The sequence below is a fragment of the Chanodichthys erythropterus genome, chromosome 6 (assembly GCF_024489055.1).
Source record: "Chanodichthys erythropterus isolate Z2021 chromosome 6, ASM2448905v1, whole genome shotgun sequence".
Classification (NCBI taxonomy): domain Eukaryota; kingdom Metazoa; phylum Chordata; class Actinopteri; order Cypriniformes; family Xenocyprididae; genus Chanodichthys; species Chanodichthys erythropterus.
The window spans coordinates 13,073,924-13,093,251 of NC_090226.1; the positions used below are offsets into that span (position 1 = coordinate 13,073,924).

Genomic DNA, 19,328 nt, shown 5'->3' on the forward strand with positions numbered 1-19,328 from the left:
AAGATAGGCTTGTTAAAACAATTATTAATATCAGTAATAACAACAACAACAATTGTAGCAATACATTTTTAAAATTTGATTAACAAAATACCAGTAGCTACAAAGCCCTCCTTGATGGAATGAAGTTGACTGTCACATGACAAGCTATTATTTACCTTTTATACTCTAGAATATTACAGCGATAAGGCATCAAGAAAACCTTGGCACATCATTTATTGGTTTAACAAGTTCAACCATCAGTTTTTACAGAGTTAACACTTCTATACACTGACTTTAGAAGTTGTGTTCATTTTATCAAATCAGTTCTTTTAGAAGTATTGGTTTCATGACTCTTACTGGTATTTAGTGTGTGTTCTTGTGGTTTATGAGGACACAAATGTGTATAATGACAGATATTTCAATGTAAACATGGTTTCCTGTGTCCTAAGAACATCAAATGGCTTAAAAAAACATACTAAATGTTGTTTTTTGCAATGCAATAATGCAGAAAGTTTTCTGTGATGGGTAGGTTTAGGGGTAGAGTTAGTGTCTGGGGATTGAATATGCTGTTTGTACATTATAAAAACCATTACGCCTATAAAGAGTCCCCATAAACCACATATTCATGTATGTGTGTGTGCTCACTAACAAGTATGATCCCTTGCTTTCCAATGGCCACATTTATCTTAAACCTGCAGTAGGCCTATCTCTGTCCAGGCAACAGATGTACAAAGGCGGAAACTCGCATTTCACAATCACATGTTATTTATGATCTTTGTGTCGTTAGGCAACAGCCATGTTAAAAGCACGCTATAACTTAAACATGATAGCATTCACAGTTTACAATTTAAAGGGCAATGACCAGGAACATGATTCTTGGTCACACTTTATATTAGATGGCCTTATCTAATATTTACTTAACCTTTTGATAGATAGGCCTACTTACTTATTATGTACATGCATGTTGGTGCATGGTAATAACATTTAAAGTATGTGCAAACCTCAAAATCATTAGCAGTAAATGTGGACATTTTCCAGAACGAGTAGTTACACTGTGAATCCATAGTCTTATTTAATGTTAGTACATAGTAGTTAAGGCCACTTAATATAAAGTGTGACTGGATTCTGCAAGAACTAGCCCTAAAAACAAATGCTGTTGTTTGTACATTGATATTTATTTAATAACCAAACTTTTATTAAAACTTAAACTTACAACTGTGTATATCTATTCACAAATGAATCGACTCAAACGATTCATTGAAAAGAACCAATTCAAAAGAACGATTCGTTCGAGAATCAGACGTCACAGTTTAGAACGTGGTAATCAAGTCTTTGTAAACACCGCTATTGGAGAGTTAATGCTGTGAAGTTTCCATTAGAGGGCATCATCGCCACTTCTCTTCAGCTAAGCCTCACAATACATTAAATCCCACTGTAATATTTCCCTAGATTGTATTAATTCCTAACATCATCTGTAAAACTTTTTTTTTAGGTAATTTATTTCTGTAATCTATTCAATGAATATAAAATATGACCTACAGAGTAAAAATTCAGTAACAATTCAAACTCTGCATAACATAACATTTACTATGGATAAAATGAAGATTTATCATCAAGACAGACATGTGGGTTTGGTACAACAATGGTTTAATACAAATATAAACATCCTACAACTTTAATAATTGTCAATAAAAATAGAATATGCTAATAAATTACTAATAAACATGTAATCCAAAATATGACATCCTGGTACTAATTGTCAAATCAAATTAGATTATATTGTTGATTGTATATAAATGTATATCTCTTCCAGATAAAATGTCTTAGTGTACAGCCCTTTTATTTATAAATAAACTTCCATTATAAATCATTAGAACAATTTGATCAAGAACAGAGCGAAGAAAACATCCTTCATGTGTCCGCTCTCATGATGTAATGGCACAAGAGATACAGAAAGGACACAGTAGTCCACAGATGTCTCTGCTCATTGATGATGCTGAGGGTGATTGTCTGTTCTCTGATACAGACACATGTATGAATCACACAGCAGTCTGCGCACCAGCTCACTGCACTGACTCAGATCTGCTGTGGAGATCTCCTCCTCAGACTGGGAAAGGAAGTCTCCAACCTCAGGACAGTACCTGATCACGGGAACATTGTAGCCATTGTTATCATCACCTAAGGATGAAAATAAGATAGTCAGGGATTAACTAAATTCATAACAGTGATAAACAGCATTTTATCTGGGTTTATCTGGTCAGTAATGGAAGGTTATAACTAAGTGAAAATTTAATTTCTCACTAGAAATGACATCAAAAGTGGAAAAAGTTGGTCTAAAATGTACATTTACATACAAACTGACCACAAAATGCACTTTCAGACGCCATATTTATTTTTTGGCAGTGGGTAGATAGCTTAATAGTGGTGGATGTTATTTACACTAAGTGTAAATAGCAACAAAAAGTTAAAAAAGCAGTATTTTCTTTGCACAAAGTGAAAGTAGTTGTTAGATTTACTGTATACTTGATCCAAATAGTGGCAGATACTATTTGCACCTCAGTGTATTGTAGTATATTATAAAACAGTATGCAATAATAACAACATATTCAATGTATATGATTAGATTTATTAAAATCATAAATGGATGCTGCCTCATTGGGACATTACTTGTCACTATCCCTAAAGCCCTCCCCTATACCTATTCCTAACCTTGCCCGTTAAACACTTTATTCCCACTATTCAAATATTTTTTTCATTTTTATTTAAAAGAAATGCCTCTCTGAGCTGATATGTGGAGAAGAGAGAAGAATGATTGACTTCCATAGTATGGAAAATACTATGGAAGTCAATGGGGGCCCCATTAACTGTTTGGTTACCGACATTCTACAAAATATCTTTTTTTGTGTTCAGCAGACGAAGTTTCGAACAACTTGAGGGTGAGTAAATGATGCCAGAAATGTAATTTTTGGGTGAACTATCCCTTTAAATTTCATGGAATGGAACGTACTGCTCAAAGTACGTCAAAGGTAGCGAAGTACACATTTATACTGCCTTCAAAAATTGATCAGATGAAGGTATGAAGGTGCATACTCAGTATTTTTCAGCTTACATTTGAATATGTTGGAGATGTAGCATATATGACATACCGCATCGGTCAGCCATGCTGTCAAAGAAGATCCAGGACCGTGGGTCAGGCCCATATTTGACAAAAGACACATAATGGCTGGTGTTTATACAGAGAACTGCAAAGAGTTGCATCTGGTGCCTCTGTACTGATGCATCTTCTGGAAGATGATCTGGAACTGTAAGTTTGTGAGGAGTGTGTTCCTGTCTGGAGGGATGAGTGTGAACCTGTAGAAAGAGCAAAAACATTGGGTTTGTTAGTGGGAGAAGGCATGTGGAGGAAATTTAAGCAAGTAAAAATCACAGAACTATTGAAATTCAAAGTATTTTAGCATTAGGTTCACTACCTGTGTGTTGCAGGTAGAGCAATACTGCTTAATTTTGCCTGGCTGAAGCTTATGGTCCATCAGGCACTGGTCACACTCATATTCAGCTACGTGACCACACAGAAAACATTCCCGAGGAGCTGCCAGAGAAAACAGGAGAGGCATAAGAGATATTCTATCAGCAACTGTCCAATATCTGCTTCCACAAAACAAATTTTATCAGGAGGAGATTTCATTTGGTAGCATGCTTGTTAAACTCACAACAATGCAAGACATCTGTGATGTCCAGTTCTGTTGAGGGAATGATTTTAGGGAACATCTTGAACTTCTTTCCAAATCGTGGCATCTGAACTATAAGGCAAGATGGAATCTAAAATAAAAAAGGTTTGATTAATAATGCATACTTCTGTTTACAATATATCTCTACTACGTATGCAAACTGTAATATATTAAATAAAAATCAAATTTACAGTAAACTCTAAGAAATGAACAAACCTCTTCAAATTTCAGATCACTTGATACTAAAGACATCTCAAGCAGCTGTTGAACTGAAGGCACGGCTCCCACCTGATTCTTCTCTACAATGATCTGATGTGTATATGCATCCTGTGACAACTCTCCATGTGACCTAAAAACAACACACAGGTGTTAAAATTACAGTTTAAGCTTGTTTACACACAATCTACATCACCGTTTAAAATAGATCTGGGAGAATGGGGTCAGTGAATTCTTTTTTGTTTTTGAAAGTCTCTTAATCTCATCATGGCTGCATTTATTTGATACAAAATACAGTAAAAAGGCAATATTGTGATATATGAATAATATTTTTTAAAATGTAATTTATTTCTGTGATGGCAAAGCTACATTTTCAGCATAATTTCTAATGCTGTAATTATCATCAGCTGGCATTAAAGGGTTAGTTCACCCAAAAATGAAAATAATGTCATTAATTACTTACCCTCATGCCGTTCCACACCCGTAAGACCTTCGTTCATCTTCAGAACACAAATTAAGATATTTTAGTTGAAATCCGATGGCTCAGTGAGGCCTGCATAGCTAGCAATGACATTTCCTCTCTCAAGATCCTTTAATGTACTAAAAACATATTTAAATCAGTTCACGTGAGTACAGTGGTTCAATATTAATACAGAAAGCGACGAAAATATTTTTGGTGCGCCAAAAAAAAAAAGTTACGACTTATATAGTGATGGCATGATCAATGCCATCACTATATCATGATTCGGATCGCGTGTCAAACCGCCAAACTGCTGAAATCACGTGACTTTGGCGCTCCGAAGCTTAATGAAGCAGTGTTTTGAAATCGGCCATCACTATATAAGACGTTATTTAGTTTTTTTTGGTGCACAAAAAATATTCTTGTTGCTTTATAATATTAATATTGAACCACTGTACTCACATGAACTGATTTAAATATGTTTTTAGTACATTAAAGAATCTTGAGAGAGGAAATGTCATTGCTGGCTATGCAGGCCTCACTGAGCCATCGGATTTCAACAAAAATATCTTAATTTGTGTTCCGAAGATGAACGAAGGTCTTACGGGTGTGGAACGGCATGAGGGTAAGTAATTAATGACATTATTTTCATTTTTGGGTGAACTAACCCTTTAAGACCCATCAGCCTGCGCCATCTAGAGTTTCATGATAGAACTATGTATATTATTAAAGGAACACTCCACTTTTTTTGAAAATAGGCTAATTTTCCAACTCCCCTAGAGTTAAACAGTTGAGTTTTACCGTTTTCGAATCCATTCAGCCGATCTCCGGTTCTGGCGGTACCACTTTTAGCATAGCTTAGCATAGTTCATTGAATCTGACTAGACCGTTAGCATCGCGCTTAAAAATGACCAAAGAGTTTTGATATTTTTCCTATTTAAAACTTGACTCTTCTGTAGTTAAATCGTGTACTAAGACCGACGGAAAATAAAAAAGTTGTGATTTTCTAGGCTGATATGGTTAGGAACTATACTCTCATTCAGGCGTAATAATCAAGGAACTTTGCTGCCGTATCATGAGTGCAGCAGTGCAATGATATTACGCAGCGTCTCTCACAAACGTCTCCATGGTTGCAAGGCACGTTCCCTGTGCAAGCAGGGGCTCACGGGCGCTGCGTAATATCATTGCACTGCTGCAGCCATAGAACGGCAGCAAAGTTCCTTGATTATTACGCCTGAATGAGAATATAGTTCCTAGCCATATCAGCCTAGAAAATCGCAACTTTTTATTTTCCGTCGGTCTTAGTACACGATTTAACTACAGAAGAGTCAAGTTTTAAATAGGAAAAATATCAAAACTCTTTGGTCATTTTTAAGCCCGATGCTAACGGTCTAATCAGATTCAATGAACTATGCTAAGCTATGCTAAAAGTGGTACCGCCAGAACCGGAGATCGGCTGAATGGATTCGAAAACGGTAAAACTCAACTGTTTAACTCTAGGGGAGCTGGAAAATGAGCCTATTTTCAAAAAAAGTGGAGTGTTCCTTTAAGTGAAATAAAAATACTTTTTAACCCCTGTGTGCAAAACATATTCATTCACGGGTTGTGTAAAATGCAGTAAAATGTCAAAACAGAGTAATGTTTCTCAAATAAACAAATCTGGAGTGACGGACAAGCAGTGCAAATGAAACAAACCTGATTTTGAGCAATGGCTCTATGTGTAAAACATCCTTTAGCAGTAGGGTGATGAACTCCTCTGGATCTGAAGGAAATAGCAGATAAAATATTTTAATGATCAGTGTAACGTTCCCCCTAAGCCATAGATGAAAAACGTGCAGCTCAACATCAAAAAAGTAAATGGCCGCTATGTGACAAGTAATACCTTTCTCCTCTGTAGCAAAAGATTTGCAGCCCAGCTGTTTACGAAACTTCATCACATTCTCAGCTGGAACAAAGCCCGATCTGTCGAGAGAGGCAGAGGTCGTATGAAATGAACTGCGAGTACCCTGATGACTATAAACACACATGCCCATATGAAGAGTGTTTACTCAAGCATTAGCTATGTTATGTCACTTTCTTATGTACTATCACACATACATCAAGGGGTTTTAGAGATTTACCGGCGTAAACAGTTCACAATGTCCCGTCTTAAAATGTGTGAAATGCCTTCCTCACTATCTGCTGATCTGTTAAACATTCTGTTGAAACCTATGGATGACGTGAAGAGACTGTAAAAGCAGAGAGAAAAAAGAAAATGCATCAGTACATGCGAACAAAAAAAGAATGAAACGTGAAATAACATACATTTCTTGAGATGCTTACCTAAAGAGAGTGGCATCTAGATAGCAGGAGTTGAAGTGACCTTGGATTCCCCTCATTCTGCCCACCAGATGAGACAAAACATCTTGCTCGGCAACGGGGGGAACATCTTCATCCAAATCTTCCAGGAGTTTGACTAAGAGGAAAAAAAAGTACTTTTTTTTTAAATGTAACAAAAAAAAAAATTCTTTAACATTCAGACTGTTTCTAGAAGTGGATTGAATGGCCTCACCTGAAGGAGGTTCAAGTGGTTTCTCATTCTCATTCGGAATGAACAGAAATCTACTGTCTGGTTTGCAGTTGGTCAGTGGCACAAACAAGGCTTTGTTTCCTTCACAGGTGAAATACCGTTTTGTACCAAGCGTCCCATCCGAACAAGTCGTCGCTTCAGTGTCCTGAAAGGATTTGAGAGATTTTTTTTTATTTGTTTGCACAAAACACAACATAATCGCCACATGCTCTGTATTGAGAGAAAAAAATATAGATGCTCACCAGCTCAAGTCCTGCCCAGTAATGTTTCTTTCCATCTGGAACTCCAATCCATCTGATCACACCATACACTTTCAGTCCATTCAAAGATATGACCTCTGCCATGGACCCCACCTCCAAAGAATAATGGGACAAGGCCTTAATGGAGTTAGCCACATCCTTGTTGGATAAGATACTTCCTTTTTTTGCATTGCGTGAGTTGAGAGCTGGCATGGAATATATGCGTGACACTGCTTTCCTGTTCAAACCTTAAAAGGAGAAAACATGTAAATCATATTACCGCAGATATCATCACCTGACATTCCTCAAGTCATATGATTGACTCCATTAAATCTTGGTATAAAGCATGATAGATACTTTGAATTGTTCAAGATTTGAGACTGACGGTCCTTCCGGTTTAAGATAACAATCTTTTCCGCAGTCTAGTCATCTCTTTTAATCTACAACAGCAACCTGATCCAAAATCCTTAAAGGGATAGTTCACCCGAAAATGAAGATTTGATGTTTATCTGCTTACCCCCAGCGCATCCAAGATGTAGGTGACTTTGTTTCTTCAGTAGAACACAAATGATGATTTTTAACTCCAATCGTTGCGAGTCTGTCAGTCATATAATGCATGTCAATGGGAACTTCATCTATAAGAGTAAAAAAAAACATGCACAGACAAATCCAAGTGACGACACGTTGATGTCCTAAGACACGAAACGGTCGGTTTGTGCATGAAACGAATAGTATTTATATAATTTTTTACCTCTTAAACACCACTATGTCCAACTGCCCTGCACATCCGGTTAGTGAGATCAAAAAACGCGTTCTGATGACGGAAGGGATCTCTCGTGCTTTGCTTCAATGAGCGCGAGACATCACTTCCGTTGTCAGAGCGCGATCAGACCTCACTAAGCGAATGCTGAACGCAGTTGGACATAGTGGTGTTTAAGAGGTAAAAAATTATATAAATACTGTTCGGTTTCTCGCACAAACCTATCATTTCGTGTCTTAGGACATCAATGTGTCGTCACGAGCCACAGGCTTTAATTAGGATTTGTCTGTGTGTTTTTTTTTTACTCTTATAGACGAAGTTCCCATTGACACGCACTATACGACTGACAGACGGCAACGGTTGGAGTTAAAAATCATAATTTGTGTTCTACTGAAGAAACAAAGTCACCTACATCTTGGATGCCTTGGGGGTAAGCAGATAAACATAAAATTTTCATTTTTGGGTGAACTATATCCCTTTAAGACTTTCAATGTTTTTAAGGGCTAAAAAGGTGAGCAACTGACCCAAATCAGTGCTGACTCTCAGCGGCTGCCTGGTGTTTAAATGTGATGAAGCCACCTGGACAATGTCAGCTGCGCTGAAGAAGGGAAGAGGGACATTCTTCTTCGTCAAAATATCCCGCTCAGTGTCCTGTGAAGAAATTCAACTGCATGTCAGCAGATCAAGTGGATTCCTTACGCCTTTCACATGACTATTTTCTTTGCATTTCAAGTATTTTGTCTATGCGTTCAAGAGGTCGACACTTACGTCACAGTTGAAAGGTGCATGTTCAGATTATGTAAAAGTACACAGTCACATCACGTTGATTCAGATTTTGATAAGGGATTTTCCCATTAAAGTAAAGTTTTTTTGTGTGTGTGCAAAATTTTGTATAAAAATTGTATGTAATGTCTGAACAATTTTAGTGCCCAATATTAATATGAATATTATTTTAGTATAATTTATTTTTAAATAATAATTTATATAGAATAATAAAATATATATACTAACTAATCATTACTGTCATTTCATTCAATATTTTAGCATATGAATTAATGGAGGACTAAACGGCAGCAAAAGATGCCTTTCCTCACCACCAAGTCCAGCTCAAATCCCAGCATTTGCAAGACTCCTGGCTTGTCCTTCTTGCCTATTTGAATCAGATTTTTGACCAGGCATGGTTGAAAGTCCTTCTTGTGTTTGACCACTACAAGATCATCCTGAGCAAGGTCACAAATTGCACTGAAGAGCTGGACGTTGCTCAGGAGTTCCAGTCGCCTGCTGGCAGGAGAAACGAACAAAAGCAGCTGAGCTTGATGGCGTGAGAGCGGGTATGTGTCCTGTTTCTTGACCGCGCCACTGCTCCTAGCACTGCCACTTCCTCCATAAACCATTCCTATGAGTTCTCCTGCTGCTGTCTCCGCATCCGCGCGCCCGATTGCCCCGCCAGATAAGCCCTTCTTGCTTCTCCTCACTACAATAAAGTAGCTCTCCTGTTGTTCCTTGTCCAGTTCCATGTTAAATGATGAGTGTTTGCTTCAGAAGTCGCCTTATCAAGACAGAGAGGAGTCGGTTATCTGCAGTCGTGATGTCATTGACATTTCTTTGATGACATGTGACACTAAAGATGTCCATCTGTGCAAACCAGGAAATCAGTAATACAAAAAGTATTGTTTTGTATGCAGTGGTTTATTTATATAGCAAATGTATGGATTTTTAGACATTTGCATTGATCTATAAGTTTATTTTAGAATGACCAATACTGATTATATTTTGTTTTTAAGTGTTCCTATATAGCAAACTGATTATTAATTAATGCTTTATTTCTGGTTTTGGAGGTGCACAATCATTAATAATAAACATATGCATTTTTAAAACAATAACAACAGTATCAGTGCCATATAGTATTTACCATATATGCAATGTGTTTTTTTTTTTTTGCAATGTAAAGATTGCAGATTTCTTTATTTAACTATTATATGATGCTCATTTAGAAATGAATAGATGTTAAAATATACAAAAAATAATAAAGTAAGTCACTTTACCTGAGAACATGGTTGTTTTCATCTTTAAAGGACATTAGTGTGTTGGCCTTGTTGATGCTTCTGGTCCCACTTATTGGTAGACTTAAACCGATAAATGAGTGAAATACATGTAACACACCTCTATGAGACCAAGTGTACTTTTGGGATCTGCTCAGAACACCTTTGACGCCTATAAAAATGCTAAGCAAGCCAGAAATGTTAAAAATCATCATTTGTGTTCTACTGAAGAAACAAAGCCAGAAATGTTCGCTTGAGTTAAAGACACTTGAAAAGAAAATACATTTTGAGCACCTATTCAAAAGTCTGCACATGCACATGCTTTTGTATTCATGTACTCTGGTTGAAAGCACCAGATCTTGAATGTCTGAGTGTCTGAACACTTGATGAACTTGTTTTGTAGCTTGTCAAAAACTTTGTATTAGTCATTATAAAGGGTAAGAATTCAATGACTACAGATCAGTTCAGTATGCAAGGAGATATGAGATAAACACTTCTGTGTCCACGAAAGAAACAATGAATGTCTTAATTTAACTGAAAATATAAGAAAGCATGTAGAAAAAAACATAATTCTAAATAAAAAGGTTTATGAAATATATTTCCTTTTAAGTATGACAATCCATGTTCATGATGAAATATATTTTAAACTGCCCAAAAAGGAGACTAAATAATGAAAATTAAAGAGAAACATACTTTTAAAGTCTCTACTACTGGATTAAAGAAATAAACAAAGGCAACTGTTGTTCAAACTATTCAACATTCCATCTGTTCAAATTGCTGGAAAATATGTTTTGCTCCCTCAGTTCCTCCAGCTGAGAACTAACATAAGTTAATTTGAAAAATCTTGCATAATATTCCTTAAAATATTCATTTTTTTGGCACTTCATTACCCTGAATTAAAATTATTTCAAGCAAATCTATTTTCCTAAAATTTGTTGCAAAAAAGTGCACTAACTAAATGGTTTTAATTTTCAATTTACCTCTTTTTTCTGATATTTTTATGGAATGATCTTAACCCATTCTGCCCTATCGGGAAGAGCATTATAATATGACATAAATATGATATTTATTTGACTATGTAAAACAATGCATGCAAATTACAGTTCTGCAAACCCCAGAAATTTTCCATGAACAAATGGATTATTAATTTTATAAATCTTCAGACATGTTTCAGCAAAAAAATGATGTAGAAACATGAACCCTTTTGAACTCTGAGTTAACATCTTAAGTCATGCATTGCATCACCTGCTTTATGCACTTTCTGGCAGATAAAACTGCAGGGAACATTCACCGAGAAAAAAGAAGAAGAAAAGAAAAAAAAAAACAGACTACAGACGCCACATGGCATAGTTGAAATAAGTTGACATTTATCATGCAGCCCATCAGATCAGGCGATGTTTAAGTATTAAGGTGTGTTAATACAAGAAGGCGCTCACTAGATTTGCCTGATAGCATGTCCTTATAACAGATTTTTATGTAACTGGTAAAGATGATCTTTATATATTTTCCCTACTTATTAAGACGTGCACTTTACAAGATAAACATTATGAAACATTTAGCAACATGTGATTCTGCATTGTTGACACAACAATGATTTTGCACATAGATGGAAACAAATGTCCTTCAAGTGGGTAGTGGATACTGTAGCAACACCATCTTGGTCTGCTACAGGTTTGATTATGTCTTGGATGCACTCAAATGACCCGTTCACATGACAGCACCTGCATTCTGTGAAATCTGTGATGTTTATGCTGCAGGGCTATGATGTCCTTGCCGAGAAACAAAGAAACAAACCAGAGTAACCAATGAGCTGCAAACTTTATACTCTATTCTGATTGAAAAACAAGGAAAACATCTTAAATATTTCACATCCAGCAAACCATTAAGACGCTAACGTTGCTAGTTCCACATTATATTCATCATGTGGAAAACATGAAAAAGATCAACAAGCAGTCAAAGTATCTTGTAGCCCTAAAAGAATGTAAATTCATATTATTTCGAAGAGCATAAATCATATGAAAATATCCGGTACATATAGTTAAGAATATATGAAACTAGGGATTAATACAAGAACTACATGTCAACATATTATAATGTTGAACTAAAAACGTCTAAAGCTCATAACAGTATAAATAGTATTCATTGTAGAGTGAGGAAAGAATATGATCTTTTACTTTGTTTGCAATGACACTGTAATACACACTTGGAGACAGTCATGCCTCATAGAGTTGACATTCTTCCACACTATGGACATCTTGACCACAGAAAGGCAGAATAGGGCGCCCCTTAGTGATTATTATAGTGCACTGCATGACAATGACATACTTTGTACACTAACTTGGAAACATAGAGTATATTATGAATAAGTTGAAAAGTAAGTATCTGTCTTAATGAGGTAAACTGGCTGAAATGATCTAGATAACTGTGCACCTCATTGTTTTATTGTCTTCACCACAATAAAGTGATTTCACTACATGATCTATATAAGATAAATAACGTTACAATGAAAGAACACGTACGAATTCAAAAGTCCTTAATTTAATTTTATTGCTGCATGACAGTCTAGTACACTAGAAAGTAAAAAAGATTTTTGGAGGCATAATTTTAGCTGCCACTGAGTTTATTATACCCTACACTGTAAATAACAAAAATGGTTCAAACATTTTTATATCAAGCTTTTATTTTGAACCAAGGAACTTGCATGTGCTTGTTGACTCTCTCTGCATCTTAGTGACTAAAATTGCGACGGCCAGGCTGGTGGAGGATCACGCGCTGTTTGCGAGAGTAATGTTGAGGAACACGTTGACGTATGTGATTCTGGCGCTGAATGCATTTGCGGCCGAGATTGTGGCGGTTGGCCCGAGCCTGAGCCCGCTGTATCCGGCCCACCTGTGTGACTTTGACCAGAGCCCCAGACTGAGAGACCAACCGCTGAGATACTCGACCACTGCCTCGAGCAACAGGGACCTCTGGCTCTACGATGCTTTAGAAAGAGAACAAAACACCATTTTAAGTGAATCCAATACTTACAGTCAATGTCAATGTTAAAGGAACACTCCACTTTTTTTGAAAATAGGCTAATTTTCCAACTCCCCTAGAGTTAAACAGTTGAGTTTTACCGTTTTCGAATCCATTCAGCCGATCTCCGGTTCTGGCGGTACCACTTTTAGCATAGCTTAGCATAGTTCATTGAATCTGATTAGACCGTTAGCATCGCGCTTAAAAATGACCAAAGAGTTTTGATATTTTTCCTATTTAAAACTTGACTCTTCTGTAGTTAAATCGTGTACTAAGACCGACAGAAAATAAAAAGTTGTGATTTTCTAGGCTGATATGGCTAGGAACTATACTCTCATTCAGGCGTAATAATCAAGGAACTTTGCTGCCGTTCTATGGCTGCAGCAGTGCAATGATATTACGCAGCGCCCGTGAGCCCCTGCTTGCACAGGGAACGTGCCTTGCAACCATGGAGACGTTTGTGAGAGACGCTGCGTAATATCATTGCACTGCTGCAACCATGATACGGCAGCAAAGTTCCTTGATTATTACGCCTGAATGAGAGTATAGTTCCTAGCCATATCAGCCTAGAAAATCACAACTTTTCATTTTCCGCCAGTCTTAGTACACGATGTAACTACAGAAGAGTCAAGTTTTAAATAGGAAAAATATCAAAACTCTTTGGTCATTTTTAAGCGCGATGCTAACGGTCTAATCAGATTCAATGAACTATGCTAAGCTATGCTAAAAGTGGTACCGCCAGAACCGGAGATCGGCTGAATGGATTCGAAAACGGTAAAACTCAACTGTTTAACTCTAGGGGAGTTGGAAAATTAGCCTATTTTCAAAAAAAGTGGAGTGTTCCTTTAACGCAACCTCACAGCAGAAGCACAGCGATACTGACTGAAATCTCCGAGCAGATGTATTGGTTTTACCTTGCATCACTGACCAAGCTGGCAGCACTTTTCTCAGTGCTTGACAGGGTTCTTATTATCTTCAACTGAACCTCACTGGGTTCAGAGGATGTCTCTCCATCTAACGTTACAGAAAAGAATAATACAGTTACCATGAAACCTTGTAAAGCCTGATATATGAAATAATCATATACAGATATAGTGTGATATAGATGATGATAATATGGATCTCACACTGCTCAGTGTTATTCAGAGCCCCAAACTATGCAGAAGAATGCAATGCTGCAGACATTTATATCCTTCTGACTACCAGAAAAAAAGTTTTGTGATTTTAGTATTTTTTTCCACGTCATTACATTGTTTAGAGCACTGGTCGCCAATCCGTTGATCGCGATCGACCGGTCGATCTTTATCACTGTTTCAGTAGCTCGCGAAAACAACAGAAATATGAGTGCAAAAATACATTACATTTCTCCAGTCTTTGTACTGTATTTTTGTATTTATTTTGTTATTTTCGGAAGCTACTGGGACAGTGATAAAGGTAAATAACCCACATCATGTCCGAGTCTGTAAACGGCCGTAAACAAGAGGCCAGAGACGGCCAAAGACGGACGCGAAGAGGAGACAATTCTGTAGCAGGCAGAGCAGCTTACTGTTCACGATGCTCGAAATATAGGAAAAAAATATAAATATTGAATTACTAGGGGTGAAGGCTTATATGAATGCATCTCTAAAAGGAATTACTCGATGATAATGGAAAAAATCGATGATAATGGCATTTTATTTTCCCCTTACCTCCGAATAAAGTAGCTAATTATTAGCGCAGTTCAGCTTTGTTTACACAGCGGTAACCAAGGAAACACTGTATCACTGCTGCTCCATATGCGCCACCTGCTGTCAGAGAGTGAATTTGCGTCTCATTCAGTCTGCTGTTTTTGTTTCAAGCTTTTTGTCTATCATATAATTTCACAAAGATTAAGTCAGACCGTTGTGTTTTTGCTTTAAATCTTGAAATTAAATCTCAATTAATCAAAAAATAAAAACTGCTCATGTAATGTGATGGCATCTTTGTTTGGATTGTGATTAAAAAGCAGTGGTTCCCTCTAATTTGAAATGGCTATTTTTTATAATAATAATAATAATAATAATAAATATCTGCAACCAATATGAGAATTGGCCAATTTGCTTATAAAAATAAATAAATAAATCAGAATCTAAATTGGCAACGAAAAAAATACTAAATACAATCTGGGCTGTCTTTTTCTATCAAGTAGATCTTGTCTTTCATAAAGGTCAAGGTCAGGGATCTTGGGCTTAAAAAGGTTGGTGACAACTGGTTTAGAGCATAAGAAAAAAATGGGAAACATTTTTGAAAAATTATATTTTATTCATATGTTATGCTATGTCCTCTGTAGAGGACACCAGGACAAGACATGAATAGACATGAAAAGGCAAAAACAATGGGATTTTTTTTTTTTTTTTAAATCGCCAATACATTTTTAGGTTTCAGGATTTTTTTATACCACATTCTCTCTACACCATTTTGCTTTATGCAATATATGTGTAAAATGGCCATAAAAGTATTTCCCCATTATATACAATGTATACACTGTATCTAATTTGCATATTAATGTGTTCTAGGGCAATATATAATTAAAAACGAAGTGTAATAACTGGAGTAATAATTGGCAAGATTTTCATAATAATGTATTTCATAGGAATATTGATATATAATTTCTTTCCCTATTCACTTGTGTCTCCTAAACTACGAAATAAACAGTTAACATGTATGAAATCAATGTCCTGTTTTGTAACAGAAAGTATTTTGATTATTATTATTAAATTATTAAAATACTTTTTTTGGGGGATTATTATCAAAATATTAGTATTTTGATATTTTGATTCGAAACCCCATAACATTTTACCAGCAGATGCTGATTTATGACGAACAATTTGAAAATTAGTCAAATATTATCATATATCCATAAGCGTGTTAAATTTGATCACTAAATTTATGTCAGCCATTTTTAAAGACCAAGGAGAGGGAGTGTTCATGGTGAAACTTCCAACATTTTCTTATCTCTGAAGAGCCCTGAATGTGCCCTTTACAAGACATCCAGACTTAAAACTGTGACATTTACGGTCTCAGAGAAATGTAATGTCCTCTACAGAGGACAAAACTCCATATCTGGGTGTCAGGAGGATATAACCAAAAAGTAAGATGGCCCAAAGGGAGATGTTTTCAGTAAAGTTTCCATAATGTTGATCATTTAGAGGACTTTTGTATTAAATATGATAGAGTAGGCTTTATAGGGTTAATAGGCACAGTCACACAGACAACTGTTATTTGTGCTAAAAAAGTTAGCGGTGTTTTGAAGAATGTTTTGTCCAAAACAACACTTTTATTGAATGTACAAAAAACACAGTAACTAATGACAGAGATTTTTGCATATCTCTTTGTGAATGCAAATGACTCCATGTTAATGCATGTTATTTTAAATGTACACTAGGATGTTTCTTCATATAAATACGAGACATTTGTGTCTCTGTACTCACCCGCTGCGCTGACCAGAAGCCAGCCCTCCTCATCCACTTCCGGAGACCCTGGTTTTGGTACAGTTGGTTCCTGAGTTGTTTCATTCACGCTTCCAAAGAGCAGGTTTGTGAGCCGTTGAAGCATGGTTATAAATTACGTTTGATTGTACGAGTCTCACACGTCTTCGCAGGCAGAACTCAGATCTCAGCAGAATGACCTTTTGTAAAGGAAAAATGAAACTATAAATGCAAACACTTCGATATAGTCTCTGATTTGAATTATATCCCCTAATCAAGGCTTGGTTAGGAACCACACCTGACAGGATCAGGCTACGAGCTATTTTAAACTCATACTCATATTGAGGTCAAGCTTTATTCTGAAATCAGAGCATTTTTTTCAGGCCTGGCATAAAGTAGGGATGAATTTAAAAAAGAGAGAAAGAAAAAGAAATAAGCACTTCTTAACACAATGGGTTTCCCCATCCATGCACACTTAGAAATTTCATAACATTCAGTAAACACTGTGGTTTTAGTCATCAGTTTAGCTATCAACAAAGACATTTTCTAAATGTGACTGCTATTTAAGACCCATTTCTGAGGATATTTGTTCATATTGCCACAAAGATAGATGAACTGAATTTTGGGAGTGCATTGTTGGACCCCAGCTCCATTGTTGGTGTCCATCTGTCGTTCTCCAGCTGGGGGGTGTGCCATTAAAACAATACCTACATTTTCTCTGAAAGCACGGCATCTGCATCATGTGGAAATGGTTTAATTTAACACAGCTAGGGTTCATTTGGCAGCATTTATCAAATAATTGTATGTGGATGGTTTTTGGAGTGTTTGTTTTGCTCTCTTTCGCTAGTCATCCAGATGTCAAGGAAAACACAGGGGGAAATCATTTCACATTTTGTGCAGTGGTCTACAAATACACACTAACTACAAATATGCTGTAGAATAAATGTATATGACAAATACTGTAAACATCACGAATCAGTAAACGGCGTTATATTGCTAGATTATGATTAAGAAATATGGTACGAGCATGTATGCATACATAAAAATTTGTATACATACAAACAAAACAATTTGCGAATGATTTTCTCACATAGCTGAAATAGGTAACTGTTAAGTGAAACATACCTGCTTCTTTATAGAGCAACCGATTTCCCGACGTCTAATTCGTTAAAAATAAATCTTTGGTAGTTTAATCCGAGGTAGAGGTGCAGAATATATTCTCTTTTGTTTTGTTTATTTTTGCTTTTAGTACACGCAAATTATAGCACCGCAGTAACGTTACAGATCCAAACGAACAGCTGATAATAAAAACAAAAAAGCCCTGAGAGGTAGCTCCGCCCACTGCTGTGGGCTAGTCCAATAAGATTCGTACACAAACCGAGAGGTGGAGCCAGAATTTAACGGGGCGTATTATCCGTTTTTCATCCAAAGCTGACCTTGGAACAGTTTTTAACATTAAACTATAAAACTCAAGCGTCGACTGGAAGTTAAACTGATTTCAGTTCAGCTGTGGAGGAAAAGAGTTGAACATGTTGAGGGGCGTATCAGTCAACAAAATTTGAAAACTGCAGAATGTGCCGCAGCAACGGACAGTGGGAATTAATGAAGGAGACATTTTAAAGCGATTGTTCAGACAGAGACATTTACCTTCATGTTGTTCTTAACCAACATGGCTGGCTTTCTTCTGTGGAACACTAAAAACTTCAGTCACTATTCACTTACACTGTATGAAAAAAGATGTATTAAGAGTCAATAGTGACAATGGTGTAACATTTTAATCAATCTTTCCGCATTATATAATAAATGCACATTTAATTACTGTAAATGGTACCCATTTCCACTAATTTTGATAATCACTCATAACTTTTTTTTTTCTTTTTTTTTTTTTTTTACAGCACTGTTATCAGGGTATGGCCTCTAATTAATATTACGACTTTTCTTTGAATAGTAGAAAGATTAAACACGTTTTAAATAATAATAAAAAATATATATATGGACAACATTAAAACTATTCTTGAATATAATTAAAACGAACGTGGTTTATGCAAATACGATTGATAGTGACTCAAATATTTCCTCTTAAAATAAAGTGAAATAAGTCACATTAAATAATTTAAATACAATATGACAGGCTTATATTTGAGCCTGCTAAGATTTTTGCGTTTAGTGTACTTCATCAAAAAAAAACTTAAAACATTAAAACAACGCAAAATAACTATATGTTATTACCACAAGGTGGAGCCATAATCAAAGTTGTACTTTCACACACCAAATTAACTGCAGGTTCGTCTTCACATCTGTTGAAAAGTGCATCGTGCACTTGTCAGCTTATCAATATTAGGTGATAAAACATCTCCAGAACACATACGTTTTAGTGTATGATATATAATGGTCTTAACGATAAAATAAAACGTGACGACAGCTTATCATAAACGCTGCATCTGTACAAACCAGGTCTGGCACATATATGCGTTTTGATAGAAAGTGGACTACAGATTTATGTTGCACACGCTAATTCTATTACCCTTCATTATGCATACTTTGGAAATGGCAAACAGTTCCTTCACAAAAGCTTAAATTTAAATGAATGATCTGGCTTTTTACACACACTGGCTTGGAGCCGCGAAGTAAACAATGCATTTAGAATGGCTAATTTACCTGATCTTGATAGGCACGAATTAAACAATTCACCTATGTGTATTACCTGCGAAGTGCGCTTTGGAACATTCACACCTAGGCAGCAGTCAAGTGCTGGGTAATTAAATGAAACACTGACGACAGCGATGGCTGTAGGCTGTTCTTTTGGGCGGGTCCAAATGGACGTATACCCACTTAGTCTGACAGACTATTTTAAATAAGTACAGACTCACT

General features: G+C 36.2%; 2 protein-coding genes across 4 annotated transcripts; both read right to left on the reverse strand.

Moving 5' to 3' along the window:
- Nucleotides 1–1,832: 1,832 nt before the first annotated feature.
- Nucleotides 1,833–9,475, reverse strand: cyld2 (cylindromatosis (turban tumor syndrome) 2). The gene is made up of 13 exons (XM_067388840.1): nt 9,046–9,475; nt 8,476–8,602; nt 7,195–7,439; nt 6,935–7,097; nt 6,706–6,838; nt 6,504–6,611; nt 6,266–6,345; nt 6,079–6,145; nt 3,924–4,056; nt 3,690–3,798; nt 3,450–3,568; nt 3,126–3,330; nt 1,833–2,157 (listed from the first exon to the last, which is right to left on the reverse strand). Exons 1-13 carry the CDS (start codon nt 9,466–9,468, stop codon nt 1,964–1,966), a joined length of 2,106 nt encoding a protein of 701 aa, XP_067244941.1. The 5' UTR covers nt 9,469–9,475; the 3' UTR covers nt 1,833–1,963.
- A 1,938-nt stretch (nt 9,476–11,413) lies between these two features.
- Nucleotides 11,414–19,182, reverse strand: tp53inp2 (tumor protein p53 inducible nuclear protein 2). Of its 3 annotated transcripts, XM_067387286.1 has the most exons (5): nt 17,583–17,735; nt 16,461–16,657; nt 13,926–14,025; nt 12,883–12,976; nt 11,414–11,762 (listed from the first exon to the last, which is right to left on the reverse strand). In XM_067387286.1, the coding sequence occupies exons 2-5, from the start codon at nt 16,582–16,584 to the stop codon at nt 11,688–11,690; spliced, it is 393 nt and encodes a 130-aa protein (XP_067243387.1). In that variant the 5' UTR covers nt 16,585–16,657; nt 17,583–17,735; the 3' UTR covers nt 11,414–11,687. The 3 variants fall into 3 exon arrangements, with proteins under 3 accessions (XP_067243387.1, XP_067243386.1, XP_067243385.1); XM_067387285.1 differs by lacking the exons at nt 11,414–11,762; nt 17,583–17,735 and adding an exon at nt 19,162–19,182 and having other exon boundaries at nt 12,154–12,976; XM_067387284.1 differs by lacking the exon at nt 11,414–11,762 and having other exon boundaries at nt 12,154–12,976.
- Nucleotides 19,183–19,328: the final 146 nt, after the last annotated feature.